Source organism: Loxodonta africana, chromosome 9, assembly GCF_030014295.1.
Source record: "Loxodonta africana isolate mLoxAfr1 chromosome 9, mLoxAfr1.hap2, whole genome shotgun sequence".
Classification (NCBI taxonomy): domain Eukaryota; kingdom Metazoa; phylum Chordata; class Mammalia; order Proboscidea; family Elephantidae; genus Loxodonta; species Loxodonta africana.
Genome location: NC_087350.1, coordinates 68,079,970 through 68,097,598, shown reverse-complemented (window position 1 = coordinate 68,097,598; position 17,629 = coordinate 68,079,970). Strand labels below are relative to the sequence as shown.

At 37.3% G+C, this 17,629-nt stretch overlaps 1 protein-coding gene across 4 annotated transcripts in view; it reads right to left on the bottom strand.

Moving 5' to 3' along the window:
* Positions 1-17,629, bottom strand: part of TMEM245 (transmembrane protein 245) — a 103,981-nt gene that overhangs the window by 50,855 nt on the left and 35,497 nt on the right. For 2 of the 4 annotated variants that reach the window (XM_023545067.2, XM_023545066.2), the window contains exons 5-7: positions 16,167-16,385; positions 6,638-6,807; positions 3,255-3,278 (exon numbers count right to left, since the gene is read on the bottom strand). In XM_023545067.2, the coding sequence (XP_023400835.2) occupies positions 3,255-3,278; positions 6,638-6,807; positions 16,167-16,385 (413 nt within the window). The remainder of the gene's footprint in view (positions 1-3,254; positions 3,279-6,637; positions 6,808-16,166; positions 16,386-17,629) is intronic. The other 2 variants (XM_010587768.3, XM_023545068.2) reach the window with 1 other exon arrangement.

The following is a 17,629-nucleotide window of genomic DNA, read 5'->3' as shown; positions in this document are numbered from 1 at the left end:
TACCATGAAACACAGATTTTAAAAATAAATGATGTTCCATTTAAAAAGCATAGATATCTTAATTTGTCTAGAACATGGAATATTCACAAATACATCACGTACATCAACATGACAAACCCAGACTTTATATTTTTTTTAAGCCAGGGGTAGGGCCACTTTTATTTCCTGTCACAAGCCATATACCCAAGGGTGGGAAAAAATCTGCTAAGAGTCACTGAAATGAAAATTTACATTCAAGGGATACAGTGAGAGTTAAAAATTTCATTTAAAATTTCAAATAAATAAAAAGCAGTTAAGATGCTCAATACATAAGCTAAATTTTTTTTATTTTTACATTACAGCCAGCTAAGGTGAAAGAACAGGGTGAGAAGGGAGACAGTGTAATAAGAGACCTAAGAATGGGAAAGAGAGAGAACAACACATTAAAGAATAAAGGGAAATGGAGAAAGTCAAGAGAAGAAAAGAAAAACAGGAGAAAGGGGGAGTTGGTGCACAGAAGAAACGACCAAATAAGAGGAAAAAACAAAGAGGATAGAAAACTTAGATGCAGGGGGGAAAAAAAAAAAACTAACCCTCTGGAAAAGGCAATGGAATAAAACTCACAAGGCAACAGAAACACAGAGAGATAGAAAAAGATGGACAGAGGAAACAGGTGAGAAGAAGGGAATGGAGACAATTCCTAAAGAAATGCCAGGGGTGCTGTACGAGGCCCATCCTGTCCCATGCTCTGGTCTGGGCAAAGGAAACCACAGCACCTGTCATCACTGCCCTGCCTGTGGAAATCGCAGTCTCTGATCAGCTCCCCAATTTTCCATGCTGTGAGAAGTTACTTTAATTTTTAAACTTCATTTTTTAAATGGTGAAAGGAAGTAACTTTAAGATGACACCCTGAATGTCATGTAGTATGAATACATGCATTTTTTAAATTTAGAGATGTTGGTAAATGCCGTTGAGTCAATTCTGACTCATAGCAACCCTATAGGACAGAGTAGATTAGATCTGCTCCATAGAGTTTCCGAGGAGCACCTGGTAGATTTCAACTTACGACCTTTTGGTTAGGAGCCATAGCTCTTAACCACTACGACATCAGGGTTTCTAGGTAAACATACAGTTATACCAAAAGATTCTCTAAAACTTCAAAACTGAGTGGCCTATTGTTTAAGGGGCACTAACGACTCGATGGCGCTTGGTTTTTTGAAGTTTCTGTGAAGCCTGATGAGAACTTTTGGAAACGAGTAGTGGTGATGGCTGCCTAACATGGCACTGAATTGAACAGCTAAAAAAGGCTGAAATAGAAAATGTTTTGATACATATTTTTGTCACAATAAAAAAAAAAACTGACTAGCTTTATTCTTCAATCTATTAAGAAAGTGTCTTTCCACTACTGAGCCTCTCTTCTTTTTCAATATTCTGGGTCTGTAGGTTTTCTTTGTTTTTTAAGCAAATTCTAGTTGCAATTGAATCTTAGTGCAAACAATAAGATACTAAAAAAAAAAAAAAAAACTAAGGAATTAAAAACCAAACCTGCTGCCGTCGAGTCGATTCTGACTCACAGCGACCCTATAGGACAGAGTAGAACTGCCCCCACAGAGTTTCCAAGGAGCGCCTGGCAGATTCGAACTGCGGACCTTTTGGTTAGCAGCAGTAGCACTTAACCACTACGCCACCAGGGTTTCCACTAAGGAATTATTAGGCCCTGGGAAATAGGGACGTTACATTTCAATTAACTGAAGTGGTTACCTAATTCATATTTACATACCAAATATTCACCAAAGCTGCAATGTTCTGACCTTAAATATAATGTAATAAAATAGTCCTCAACTATTTGTCTACTTTCCTGGAACACAAACTCTCAGAAGTTCAAGCAGTTACTCTGACCCTACACCAATGCTTTATCTATGCTACGTGGAATCATCAAAGAATAAAGTTACTTGATCTCCTGGGAATCTTTTAAAACTAACTCACACTATTCAATTATGAATTAGGCTCATGAAATAGGAAATCTCACTCATTTACTTCACTGAAGGTTAAATCAAATTGAATTTAGCTAATGAATTTTAGCTCTCCTTTCTCTCATCTCTTAAGTACAACCTCATTCCAATATTGGGGAGATACTCAAAACCAAATTGGGGAGATACTCAAAACCACCTACTTTGATCAAAGTAAGAAAATGTGACTTATGTTTGCAGCACTACCATTTGCCAAGGACTGACCTCATTTACTAATACTAGTTTTGTAGAGAATGGAGTTACATACAACCAACCTTCAGTGTGTGTGTTTTCCATATTACTTTCATTATATAGTTTAAAACTTTAGGTATCATCAAAAGTTCTCCCGTTCCTCAATTTCAACAGAAAAAAAAAGTTGTAATCTTTAGGCTCTAAAGTCTCGTTCTGATCTATTTTCAAAATGTACTGCATCTTTTTTTAAAGACTGCTATAGTATTTCCATTGAAGAATTTTAGAGTCTTATTGTGTTTAAAAACTATATAAATGATGTTATCTCTTTCTATCTGTCCTAGGGATCAGACAAAATTAAGTCAAGAACTTGTATATATGGACTCTACATCATAGGTACAACACTACTGATACATCTAGATTAGCCTTTATTGAAGTTATTAGAAAGGTACTTGCTACAATCCCATGCCAATCATGTGACACATTTACAATCTCATATCTTGAGAAACACACTAAATTAGATGTTATAGGCCATAACTACAATCTTTTATAAATTAAAAATAAAATGTTGGGATCTAATTATAAAAAGAAACAATATATAAAATTAGCAGCCAAGCAATTTACACAAATACTTCACAGATTTACCTTTTAAAAAATCCCTGCGAATGTCATAAATAGAAAAAGTAACAAGAGCTTTCTTTCCTTTTCAGTAACCATTGCCTGATGTACTCTCACAAAACAAAGAACCTAGAGTGTCAGGCTGAGCCACGATAGGGAGCTGAAGAGGAACGTAAATAACTCACAGTGGACAAAAGGACTAAAAGACAGAACCTGCTTACAAACACCTGGGCAAGGAGATACCATCCCTTCCTAAGTAGCCTTTGCTGTGTTTTTATCAAATTGTAAACAGTATTGTGACAGTATTCAGGCTTCACGACCTTCCATAGCTTATAATTAGAACTCAAATAAACCAAAACTTAGTTTGACATTTGGACAGAAACATTGTGTGAGAAGGGAGATATAGGGGAAAAATTACAGAATGCAATAGTAAACACCAACATCCATGTGTTCATTTACCTTCTTATTTAGCCAGTGCCAGAGCTTGAGGATGGGGGGTAAGGTGAGAAAGAGAAGATAAGAACAGTGGAATATCATTAGAGAATGCAATAATATGAAAAGAAAGTCACTGAGAGCATGAGAGGAAATTATTCCAGACAAAAGAGAAACTACAAAAGAAAAAAAAAAAAACTGTAATGCGTTAACAAAGTTTTAAAATCAAGAGAATGTAGTATTTCTTTAAAATATATACTGATTGAAATGATGGTAACCACAAGCTCTGTTGGTAAGTTAACAATTAAAAATATATAAAATAACCTCAAAACTTGTGTATTTAAATAGTCACACCAAATTCTGAAGACCAGGGTAATAAATATTAGGATTCTTTCACATATCATGGACCCAAAGGATTTTGTTTTAGTACTTGTATAAACTAACTCATGTTCATATACCAAATTTCATTGAACTTTGTAGTTGTAGCTTGTAGTATCAGCTATTTCACATTTTTCGGAAAACAAAAACATTCCTGTGCTCATTCAGAACAGTGAACACTTGGTCAAAAAGCAGACATATCTAACATTCTGTTAGTATTTGGTGCATTTTCTTCCATTCCAATTTTTATGCACATATTTTTATTCTGTATATAATATCCAGCTTTTCTTCTCATAAACATCTCATCTGAACCTCACAATATTTAATACTATAAAACTCTTTCTGATGAATACTTAATAATCTAAAAACCAGTAGACACAGGATTTAAGGAGTTATTAGCGATACAAAGAAGTCTTAAAAAGTATAATTTCAGAATGATCATAAATGCTCTTTCAGAATTTCCCCTAAAGCACATTCTTTGCATGCTTAGACACACACTTCAAATAATCTCTTGTACATGGGTCATTTCAGAAACACTGGTCTAATCAATTAAAATTTAATAGAACAACGAAGAACAGATTTTTTCCCCCCAAAGCCACACCTCAAATATATTGTTATACTAAAGACAACATAATTTTGGCATCAATTATAATTAAACAAATATTTAGTTTGGGACTGCCATTTATCCTGATATGTATTGCTCTATATAGCAGAAAACGGTAGTCTCATTCATTTTAATTTCTTCCTTTCTGAAGGACAGACTGGCTTATAAATTAATATAAAAATGGTAAATTTTTACAAGGCTGCTCCATAAAAAGTTGCCCTTGTGCCACAGCAGTTAAGCACTCAGCTGCTAACTGAAAGGTTGGCAGTTCAAACCCATTAGCCGTTCTGAGGGAAAAAGACATGGCAGCCTGCTTCCGTAAAGATTTACAGCCTTGGAAAACCCTATGCGGCAGTTCTACTCTGTTCTGTGGAGTCACTATGAGTCAGCATCAACTCAACGGCAGTGGATCTGGTTTTGGTTTTGGCCTCCGTAACAATATTTTTTGATGCCCCCAGAACTTCAACTGACACATTACACTGTTCAGTTTTCCTAAATTAAGCATTCCAAGTACAAGGACATGGGAATGTTGAAAAGATTCCCTTTTGATAGTGGTAAGAGAAAGAAACTGACTAAAGTTATGAGTCAAACAGTTTGAAATGCTATACCTGCTCTAGTAAGATAAACCTTCACACCAACACCAGGGATAAGATGACTTTTTTTTTTTTTTATCTGTGAAAAGCCATTGATTCTCATTTAAAAAGATGAAAAAATGAACAAGCATACATGCAACTGACAAAAAGAAAAATATAAATAGCCAAAGTATATAAAAGGATGGTCAACTCCATTTTTATTAAAAAAAAAAAAATTTCAAATTAAGACAGAATTGAATGTTGTTCAATTATACATGCAGAAATTGTTGGGGTGGGGGGGAGACCAACACTGAGATATCCATTTTTACTCAAACTAAAAGGGCCTTTTTTTTATTACTCAGTATTGGCAAGGGCTCAAGGAAATGAGCATTCCCATATGCTCTGCTAGTGGAGTTAAAACTGGTAAGCTTTCAGGGAGACAGGTAATATGTAAGAAGATGTATCATATTCATTTCCTTTGACCATTAAACTTTTATTAAGGATGAGTCGCTGTGAGTCGGAATCAACTCAACAGTAACAGGTTATAAAGATTTACTTCCCCTCCCGTGAACTCCAGTTACTATTTTCAATCCATATCTACACTGGTTTCACATAACTGTATTTAAGTCATGATGAAACCATTAAAGGAATTAGTTGCTTTGTGATGAAGTACAACAGGCTCAGCACAGCACACACAAAGACTTTCCTGTTCCAGTCTATCCTAACTCTCCAGCTTTACCTTCTACCATTCATCATTTCATATGTTCCAACATGTCCATTTACTGTGTTCCCTAAGAATTCACACTGTACAAGTCTCTGGGCCCTCTGCACTGTTCCATCTACCTTCTCTTCCTGCCATGTCTAATAAACTCCTACTCATGCTCTAAAATTTGCTCTAGCATCACCTCCTCTGTAAAACCTTCCCTCTCCTACTACCCATCACAATTAATCATTTCTTACTATTACCACTGTATACTGTACATACTTTTCCTACACAAATAAGCTAACACAAATATAGTGCTTACTGTGTACCAGACAGCACTGATCTAGGCATTTTATATATATCAACTCATTTAACGTTCACAACCAAGTATATGAGGTAGGTACTGCTACACTTATTTATTGATAAGGAAAACAAAGCACAGAAAGGTTAAGAAACTTGCCCAAGGTCACACAGCTAGTAGGCAGAACAGAGATCAGAAATCAGATTCTGGATTCAGTGTCCGCGCTCGTAACCACTAGGCCTCTAAATTACAATGAACTGCTGTCTCTTGCCACTAAACAGAAATTGAACTGCTGTATCTACTGACCTTCTGCCACTGAACTTGTAAATCTGACTTCCCAGATTCATCTGATTTTCCCTAGGATCTAGCATATCTGTAACCTAAATCACTGAACTGAGCCAGCTACTACCTGGTTATATGACTTTGGATAAGTCACTCAACTTCTCTATATCTTAGTTTGGTCCTTATAAAATTAGGAAGCTGAACTATGTGTTCCATATGAGCCCTTTCTCTCATTGTTTAGAAGGAAAAAAAAATTACTCAATGCTTATTTAAACTAAATCCATCTTATCTTTATGTTAAACATAATGCAAACTTTAAAATTTCACTATAAAAGAAGGAAAAAAAAATTACTCAATGCTTATTTAAACTAAATCCATCTTATCTTTATGTTAAACGTAATGCAAACTTTAAAATTTCACTATAGGAGACAGTAAAAGAAAATTACACTACAGAACTAGACATTAAATGTGTTATCAACAATTAAAAATGCTACATACCATGAAATGGAATATTTCAACCCATGAAATACATAAACCCCATTAAAACTGCCATGCTCTTAAAATACAATACCTTGCTATCAACTTTTAACAAGAACTTTCCAAGCCCGATAACTGGCCAAGGTGCTAGAGCTTCCTGCCGCTCCTTCAGAAAGTGCTCTATGACCTGCCACCAGATGTAGCAGCGTTTCTCCAGGAAGTTCACAACTCCAAAGTGAATAATAAGCTTTTTGAGTATCCAGACTACAAAGAAGATAAAAAATACATTCGTAAACAAAATACAGATTCGAAGGTTAAAATGTGAAGTTCTAAAACAGTAAAGTCAGAACTAAAAAAGAGATGTAAAAGGGAGGAGTTCAAGGTATTCCAAACAGATGAAATTGGGCCAAATAACTGCACACAATCCCTACCTGCCCTTCTATTTTCTTCTTTCTAAAGTCTTCTCTGACTCTGAAGGAGTTAAGGATCATGTTACAGCCCACATAAGCTTAAGATATTCTTATCATAAAGATTTCAGTGACTATAATATTGGCCCCTCAGACCTTCACCCTTCTGGAGTAAAGAATATTAAACCCTGACATTTCCTTATCTTCTTGGCTATTATAGTTAATCTTGTCAAACGTTGCCCTTTTCCTTAGATGGCTGATATGTAATGACCAGGAAAGCATGAAGTATTCCACAAGCATCATGATTTTGTACTGCTACAGGATAACATTTTCCTTTGTGTGCCTATTTCTCCATGCTGCCCAATACATCTGAATCTTTGGCCACGGTTTAGTAGAAAAGCAGTGTGAGTATGGGCAGGGCTGTTTTGAATGGCACCTTGGGCTGTGCACTGCACAACTCCAGGGGGCACCATTTACAGATCACAATATGAATGGCATCCTACAGAGCTGGGCAATGCTATAGCCTTTCAAGCAGGGGTTTAGCTGAAAGGTCAGCTGAGAAAGTGGTGGGGCCAGGGGCAAGTCTTACTGATCTGTGAGTCTTGCCTTGCAGTTAAAAACCAAACTAATCCACTGTCAACTAGATTCTGACTCACAGTGACCCTACAGGACAGAGCAGAGCTGCCCCGTAGGGATTCCAAGGAGTGGCTGGTGGATTTGAACTACTAACCTTTTGATTAACAGCTGAGCTTTTAACCACTGTGCCACCAGGGCTCCACCTTGCAGATGTTATGGTTGTTATTAGGTGCGATAGAGTCAGTTCCGACTCATAGCAACCCTACATACAACAGAACAAAACACTGCCTGGTCCTGTACCATCCTCGCAACTGTTGCCATGTTTGAACCCACTGTTGCAGCCACTGTGTCAATCCATCTCACTGAAGGTCTTCCTCTTTTTCGCTGACCCTCTACTTTACCGAGCATGATGTCCCTCTGCAGGGACTGGTACCTCCCGATAACATGTCCAAAGTATGTCAGAACAACTCTCATCATCCTTGCTTCTAAGGAGTATTCTGGCTGTATTTTTTCCAAGACAGATTTGTTTGTACTTTTGGCACTCCATGGTATGTTCAATATTCTTTGCCAACACCATAATTCAAAGGCCTGAATTCTTCAGTCTTCCTTATTCACTGTCCAGCTTTCACATGCATATGAGGCGACTGAAACACCATGGCTTGGGTCAGGTGCACCTTAGTTCTTAAAGTGACATCTTTGCTTTTTAACACTTTAAAGAGGTCTTTTGTAGCAGATTTGCCCAATGCAACGAGTCTTTTGATATCTTGACTTCTGCTTCCACGGGTGTTGATTGTGGACCCAAGCAAAATGAAACCCTCAACAACTTCAATCTTTTCTCCGATTTGTTGCTTATTGGTCTAAGGGTGAGGATTTTTGTTTTCTTATGCTGAGGTGCAATCCACACTAAAGGCTGTGGACTTTGATGTCCATCATTAAGTGCTTCAAGTCCTCTTCACTTTCAGCAAGCAAGGTCATATCATCTGCAAATCACAGGTTGTTAATGAGTCCTCCTCTAATCCTGATGCCATGTTCTTCTTCACATAGTCTAGTTTGTGGCATGATTTGCTCAGCATACAGACTGAATAGGTATGGTGAAAAAATACAACCCTGACACATATCATTTTTGACTTCAAACCACGCAGTATCCCCTTGTTCTGTCCAAAAAACTGCCTCTTAGTGTAAGTACAGGTTCCTCACTAAGTGTTCTGAAATTCCCATTCTTTCGCAATGTTATCCATAACTTGTTATGATCCACACAGTTGAATGCCTTTGCACAGTCAATAAAACACAGGTAAGTATCTTTCTGGTACTCTCTGCTTTCAGCCATGATCCATCTGACATCAGCAATGTTATCCCTTGTTCCACATCCTTTTCTGAATCAGCCTTGAATTTTTGGAAGTTCCCTGTCAATGCAATCAACCATGCAATCGAGATGCACTGATAATTACTGGCAACTGGAATGTAAAAGTTACAAACAAAGAAGGACCGGGAGTTGGAAAATATGGCCTTGGTGACAGAAACAATGCCAAAGATTGCATCATAGAATTTTGCAAGACCAATGAGTTCTTCATCACAAGTACCTTTTTTCACCAACACAAACGGTGACTATACACGTGGATCTTGCTAGATGGAATAAACACGAAAAACGACTACATCTGTGGAAAGAAATGATGGAAAAGCTCAATATCATCTGTAAGAACAAGACCAGGGGCCAACTGTGGAACAGATCATCCCTTGCGCATATAAAAGTTCAAGTTGAAGAAAATTAGAACAAATCCAGGAGAGCCAAAGTATGACCTTGAATATATCCCACCCGAATTTAGAGACTATCTCGAGAATAGATTTGAGACACTGAACACTAATGACCGAAGACCAGACAAGTTGTGGAACGACATCAAGGACATCATACAAGAAGAAAGAGGTCACTAAAAAGACAGGAAAGAAAAAAAAGGCCAAAATGGATGTCAGAAGAGACTTTGAAAGTTGCTCTTTAACATAGGTAGCTAGAGCAAATGGAAGAAGTGATGAAGTAAAACAGCTGAACAGAAGATTTCAAAGGGTAGCTCAAGAAGACAAAGTATTATGATGAAATGTGCAAAGACCTAGAGATAGAAAACCAGAAGGGAAGAACATGTTCAGCATTTCTCAAGCTGAAAGAACTGAAGAAAAAATTCAAGCTTGGAGTTGTAATATTGAAGGTTTCGACAAGGAAAATATTACACGATGCAGGAAGCATCAAAAGATGGAAGGAATAAACAGAGTCACTGTACCAAAAAGAGCTGGTCAATGTTCGACCACTTCAGGAGGCAGCACATGATCAAGAACCGATGGTACTGAAGGAAGAAGTCCAGGCTGCACTGAAGGCATTGGCAAAAAACAAGTGTCCAGGAACTGACAGAATATCAATAGAGATGTCTCAACAAACAGATTTAGTGCTGGAGGTGCTCACTCGTCTATGCCAACAAATCTGGAAGGCAGCTACCTGGCCAACTGATGGGGAGATCTATACCTGCGCCCATTCCAAAGAAAGATGATCCAACAGAATGCAGAAGTTATCGAACAATATCATTAATATCACACCTTGCATACCCTGATAATTGGACCCCGACCATTATAATTTCTCTAGCTCCAGGAATTCCTATGCTCTTAGCCCATGTCTTATAACCTAACAGTTCACAGCTTACCATTTTGAACCAAGAACCAGTTCAACTCCTTTGTTGGCATTTTTAAATCCCTAGAAAGTACCCTATTATTCCGGCCCTGGGAAAACTCCTATAGTCTCTAGTATAACCCAGGGTAATTACAGGCTGTAGAACACTTTTGGGGAGCGACCCTGGGTTCACAGCCTATTCCTCCAAGGCGATGTCAAATTCCTATGATGACCAGAGGGTAAAGATACGACTCGGACAAATGCAACTTCTGCAAATAAAAGGGGACTTTCAACAGCCACTGACACAGAATTTGCCAGCATAAATCAACCGGCAGAACTAAAAACGTATGGAACAATCTAGAAGATCAATTTAAACTATTTTATAAATTCTTTAACAAAAAAGTTTAGTCATGGTGTTTACACTGTGACTTGCTCAATTACAACTATACCTTGCTCCAACTACCTAAGAAGTACTGCTTGAGGGCACAAGAAGTAGACACAAACTTGAACCACTTATACAGGCACAACTCATTTTATTGCGCCTCACTTTATTGCGCTTTGTAGATTCTGGTTTTTTTTTTTTTTAATATACAAATTAAAGGTTTGTGGCAACCCTGCATGGCCTGCATGGAGCAAGTCTACTGGTGTCATTTTTCCAACAGCATCTGCTCACTTTGTGTCTCTGTATCACGTTTTGGTAATTCTCACAATATTTCAAAATTTTCATTATTATTGTATCTGTTATGGTGATCAGTGATCTTTGATGTTACTATTGTAATTGTTTTGGTGTACCACAAACCATGCCTATATAAGACGACTAACCTAATCTATAAATGTTATGTGTGTTCAGACACTTCCACCAACTTACTGCTCCCCCATCTCTCTCCCTCTCTCCAGGCCTCCCTATTCCCCGAGACATAACAATACCAAAATTAGGCCTATCAGTAACCCTACAATGCCTCTAAGTGTTCAAGAGAAAGGAAAATTTGCACATCTCTCACTTTAAATCAAAAGCTAGAAATGATTAAGCTTAGTAAGGAAGGCACGTCGAAAGCTGAGACAGGCTGAAAGCTAGTCTCTTGCATCAGTTAGCCAAGTTGTGAATGCACAGGAAAAGTTCTTCAAGGAAATTAAAAGTGCTACCAGTGAACACACGAATGATAAGAAAGCAAAACAGACTCACTGCAGATATGAAGAAAGTTTTAGTGATCTGCATAAAAAATCACATCAGCCACAATACTCTCTTAAGTCAAAAACTAATCCAGACAAAGGCCTTGACTCTCTTCAACTCTATGAAGGCTGAAAGAGGTGAGGAAGCTACAGAGGAAAAGTCTGAAACCAGCAGAGGTTCGTTCGTGAGGTTTAAGGAAAGAAGCTGTCTCCATAACATAAAAGTGCAAGGAGACGCAGAAAGTGCTGATACAGAAGTTACAGGAAGTTATTCAGAAGGTTTAGCTAAGATGCTTGACGAAGGCGGCTACACTGAACAACAGATTTTCAGTGCAGACAACAGCCTTATATTGGAAGAAGATGCCATCCAGGACTTTCATAGCTAGAGAGGAAAAGTCAAGGCCTGGCTTCAAAGTTTCAAAGGACAGGTTGACTCTCTTTTTAGGGGCTAATGCAGCTGGTGACATGTAGTCAATGCTCATTTACCACTCCGAAAATCCCAGGGCTCTGAAGAATTATGCTAATTCTACTCTGCTATGCCTGTGCTCTAGAAATGGAATAACAAAGCCTGGATGAAGAAGGCACATCTGTTCACAACACGGTTTACTGAGTATTTTAAGCCCACTGTCAGAAAAAAAAAGATGTCTTTCAAAATATTACTGCTCACTGACAATGCACCGGTCACCCAACAGCTCTGACAGAGATGTACAAGGAGATTAACGTTGTTTTCATGCCTGCTAATAAAACATTCATTCTGCAACCCATGATCAAGGAGTAATATCAACTTTCAAGTCTTATTACTTAAGAAATGCATTACATAAAGCTATAGCTGTCGTAGATAAGTGATTCCCTCTGGTGGATCTGGGGAAAGTAAGATGAAAACCTTCTAGAAAGGATTCATCATTCTACATGCCATTAAGAACATTCGTGATTCATGGGAAGAGATCAAAATATCAACATTAACAGGAGTCTGGAAAAAGTTGATTCCAACCCTCATAGATGACTTTGAGGGATTCAAGACTTCAGTTGAGAAAGTAATTGCAGATGTGGTGGAAACAGCAAGAGACCTAGAATTAGAAGTGGAACCTGAAGATGTGACTGAGTTGCTGCTATTTCATGATAAAAATTAATGATGAGGAGTTGCTTCTTAGAGATGAGCAAAGAAAGTGGTTTCTTGAGATGGAATCTACTCCTGGTGAATATGCTGTGAACACTGCTGAAATGACAATGACGGATTCAGAATATTATATAAACTTAGTGGATAAAGCAGTGGCAAGGTTTAAGAAGATGACTCTAATTTTGAAAGAAGTTCTACTGTGGGTAAAATGCTATCAAACAGCACTGCATGCTACAGACAAATCTTTGGTGAAAGGAAGTCAATCGATGTGGCAAGTTTCACTGTTGTCTTATTTCAAGAAATTGCCACAGCCACTCAACCTTCAGGAAGCACCACCCTGATCAGTCAGCAGCCATCAACAACGAGGCAAGAACCTCCATCAGCAAAAAGGTTATGAATCGCTAAAGGCTTAGATGATGGTTAGCATTTTTGGCAATAAAGTACTTTTAAATCAAAGTATGTATATTTTTAGACATAATGCTACTGCACACTTAAATGACTACATTACAGTGTAAACATAATTTTTATATGCACTAGGAAACCAAAAAAATTCATATGACTCGCCTTATTGTGATATTCACTTTATTGCAGTGGTCTAGAGCCAAACCCACGATATCTACAAGGTATGCCTATATTGTATGTTTTACACAGTTGTTCTGAAATTAGTCAATGTTTAAAATAATGGTAACTATCTCATTAACTGTTCAATCTGATAAGAAACATGAGAAGTTTGACAATTAATGACCAAGAAAATAAACAGGCCAATCAGTTTGGACTTTTAGACCATGGTGGAGATGTGCTTTCAAAAAACTTCTTTAATCAATAGTGAAGAACCTTGACAGAAGAGATAAATACTGATCAAATTTAGGAGGTTCCTGGATAGCAGAGCCCAGAGCGCCCACTGAAGGCTTTTATAATGCCAATTTAGTCTATAAAAGCACAAAAGGGAAAACCCAAGCAATGAGGCAAGTATCAAATGAAAGGCTCTTCCACAATGCACCTGAATCAAAGATAACTCTTCCTTATTCTTGCCACCCTTAGAAGACTGCTTTATAGAGAAGCAACACTATAAGGTGGACCTTAAGTTATCAGAATATTCAGGTATAAAGACTTATAACATTGCAATATGATGATCTGTGGAAAGCCATGATTCCATTTTTACATAATGCATATTTTACATATATACACACATAAGTGTATATATATACATACATAAAATTCAACTGCCTGTTAAAGGGAAGAAAAATCAAGATTTTGTGTGTGTATATATACATTTTTGTTTTTTGAGTCATGCCACATCAGCAAATGAAGGTCCTGAAAGCTTTACCCCATCTTGGCTCACTCGTCTATGCCAAGAAATATGGAATACAGATTCCTGGCCAACTGACTGGAAGAGATCCATATTTATGCCCATTCCCAAGAAAGGTGACCCAACTGAATGTGGAAATTATAGAACAATATCATTAATATCACATGCAAGCAAAATTCTGCTGAAGACCATTCAAAAACGGCTGCAGCAGTATATCGACAGGGAACTGCCAGAAATTCAGGCTGGTTTCAGAAGAGGACGTGGAACCAGGGATATCATTGCTGATGTCAGATGGATCCTGGCTGAAAGCAGAGAATACCAGAAGGATGCTTACCTGTGTTTTATTAACTATGCAAAGGCATCGACTGTGTGGATCATAACAAATTACAGACAACACTGCAAAGAATGGGAAGTCCAGAACACTTAATTGTGCTCATGAGGAACGAGTACTTAGACCAAGAGGCAGTCTTTTGAAAAGAACAAGGAGATACTGCGTGGTTTAAAGTTGGGAAAGGTGTGCGTCAGGGTTGTATTCTTTCACCATATCTATTTAACCTGTATGCTGAACAAATAGTCCAAGAAGCTGGACTATATGAAGAAGAACGGGGCATCAGGATTGGAGGAAGACTCTTTAACAGCTTGCGTTATGCAGACGACACAGCCTTGCTTGCCGAAAGTGAACAGGACTTGAAGCACTTACTAATGAAGATCAAAGACCACAGCCTTCAGTATGGAGTACACCTCAACATAAAGAAAACAAAAATCCTCACAACTGGACCAATGAGCAACATCATGATGAACAGAGAAAAGAATGAAGTTGTCGAGGATTTCATTTTACTTGGATCCACAATCAACAGCCATGGAAGCAGCAGTCAAGAAATCAAAAGACGCATTCCATTGGGAAAATCTGCTGCAAAGGACCTCTTCAAAGTGTTGAAGAGCAAAGATGTCACCCTGAAGACTAAGGTGCGCCTGACCCAAGCCATGGTATTTTCAATCGCATCATATGCATGTGAAAGCTGGACAATGAATCAGGAAGACCGAAGAAGAGTTGACGCCTTTGAATAGTGGTGTTGGCGAAGAATATTGAATATACCGAGGACTGCCAAAAGAACGAACAAATCTGTCTTGTAAGAAGTGTGGCCAGAATGCTCCTTAGAGGCAAGGATGTCGAGACTGCGTCTTACATACTTTGGACACGTTGTCAGGAGGGATCAGTCCCTGGAGAAGGACATCATGCTTAACAGAGTACAGGGTCAGTGGAAAAGAGGAAAATCCTCAATGAGGTGGATTAACACAGCGGCTGCAACAATGAGCTCAAGCATAACACAACGATTTTAAGGATGGCGCAGGATGAGGCAGTGTTTCGTTCTGTTGTGCACAGGGTCGCTATGAGTCGGAACCAACTCGACAGTACCTAACAACATATATACATATATATATTTCACAAAAATCTAAATTCATTTGAATTAAAAATGCACTGGAATAGGTATATACCCCAAAAAACTGGAAACAGGGACTCAAAAGATAACTGCACACCAAGGTTCACTGCAACGTTATTCTCAATAGTCAAAAGATGGAAAACAACCCAAATGTCTATCAACAAATGAATGACTCAATAAACAAAATGTGGTATATACATGTACAACAGAATATCATTCAGCCATAAAGAGAAATGACTTCTGATACATACTACAACATGGATTAACCTTGAAACCATTATGCTGAATGAATAAGCCAGAAACAAAAGGACAAATATTACATGAACCCACTTATGAAATACCTAGAGTAGGTAAATGCAAACAGACAAAAAGTAGATTAGAGGTTAAAAGGGCAGAGGGGAGAGACGAAGGGGGACTTATTGCTTAATGAGAACAGAATTTTTGTTTGGGATGACAAAAAAGTTTTGGAAATAACTAGTGGCGATAGTCGTACAACACTGTGAATTTAAGTAATAACACTGAATTGTACACTTAAAAATGGTTAAAGTAGCACGTTTTATGCTATATATATTTTACCACAATTAAAAAAAGAGAAAAATGCAATGTAAAATGCACTTTACTAAGGGCAGCTGTCAAAATTCAATTGTAAACCCTAAAACCAAGACTGTTGTCAATATTCTCTTCCACAGAATCATGTAAGGCTGAACAGTTAACTCTCTACATGGAGCTATCAATCTCATATATCAATTTCACATACATGTGTGACCTTAGATATGAAATATTAAAGAATTATCAAGGTGATACATTTCCAAAATAAAATTTATTATTTAAATGTAAATAAAACATTATTTTATTTAGAATAGTAAAACTATTGAATATTAAAATCAAATAGTAAAAAAATAAAAATAAGTCCTAAAAGATAAGATAAGGTCATAATTAACCAGATAACGACCTGCAACAGGCACCGGCAGTAACTGCACAATCCATAAGTTCAACCAGATCTGGACAACAACAATGGCCCAAACGAGAGACACGAAGTAGATATCACTAGCTTTCTTCTTTCTGAGAAGAGATCCAATTTCAGGTCTTGGTCTGCCCAGAGTGGGTGAAGGAGTAGAAGCTGAAGAAGATGAGGACAATGTTGGAGGGGGTTCTCCTCCGTCTGTGGTTTCTGAAGAGGGAAGGAAAAAAATCACCTGCTGTATGAATCCACATTAGTGAACAGCGATACAGAGCAATTGACGAGGGTACCCTATCTTAAGCCTTCAAAATGAACTTTGATAATATGCATAATATGATTCCACCAGTCACTCCTTGGAAACTCTATGGGGCAGCTCTACTCTGTCCTATAGGGTTGCTATGAATCGGAATCGATTGGACGGGTTTGATTTTTTTTGTACAGTAGGATTACACTGGGTTAAAAAAAAAAGATATACATGTATGTTTGCATATGTATACTGTTGACCATGCTTAAATCTGAGGAAAATAAGTTTTTTGGGGGCGTTAGGGTTGGAAGACAGGTAACTTTTTACTCCTTACCATGTTTACTTTATACTGTTTTTTATAACCACGTATGTGTATCATTTAAAAAGAGAAAAATAGGTAATAGCTGAGAATTATAACCCAAAAAAATTATACAAATCATATATAAAGCAACAATATTAACATGTAATAGAATTCATATATTTAAAAGCTCTTCTTCTTTTAAAAGAGCTTTATATTACATGTATTTATAAATATATTTCTCACACAATATAGCTTTTCTGTGTCATTTCACCTAAAATGGAGCCACTTGTTCTTGGATGAAGAACCCAAGCTTTCAGATATCTTTTTCTTTAAATGAGACATAAAACAATGACAGACTGCTGGGGCTGAGGGATTCTCAAATAAAGGAAATCATACTAAAAGAATTATTTCACAAAAGGCATTGTTTTCTAATGATACAAATACTATGTTACATTTTACTACATTGTTATATTATTTCTATTTCCTAGTTATGCCCAGAGATAGACACAAGAAATCATACAACTCTTAATGCCATATTACTCAGGATACACTATGATAAAGACGATTTCCTTTTCATAAAACAAACAAAAATTAACTATAAAAGTATATTTCAGAAAATCTAGGAAAAAAACAGAAATGAGAACAACCATAATCTCACCCCCTATTTACCCATAATCTTCTATAAAACATTTATATAGTTATATCATGTTCTATTTACTTTTCACTTTCTCTCCTCAGATGTCAGTTCCATGAGCATTAAGACCCTGTCTGCCTTATTCTCCCTCCACTGTATTCCTAGCACAGAGAACAGTAGGTACTCACTACGTATTTGTTGAATAAATGATTTCTGTTATTTGATAACTTTCATAAGCAACTGCATAGTAGCAGTCCTCTGAGTGCTGTATCATT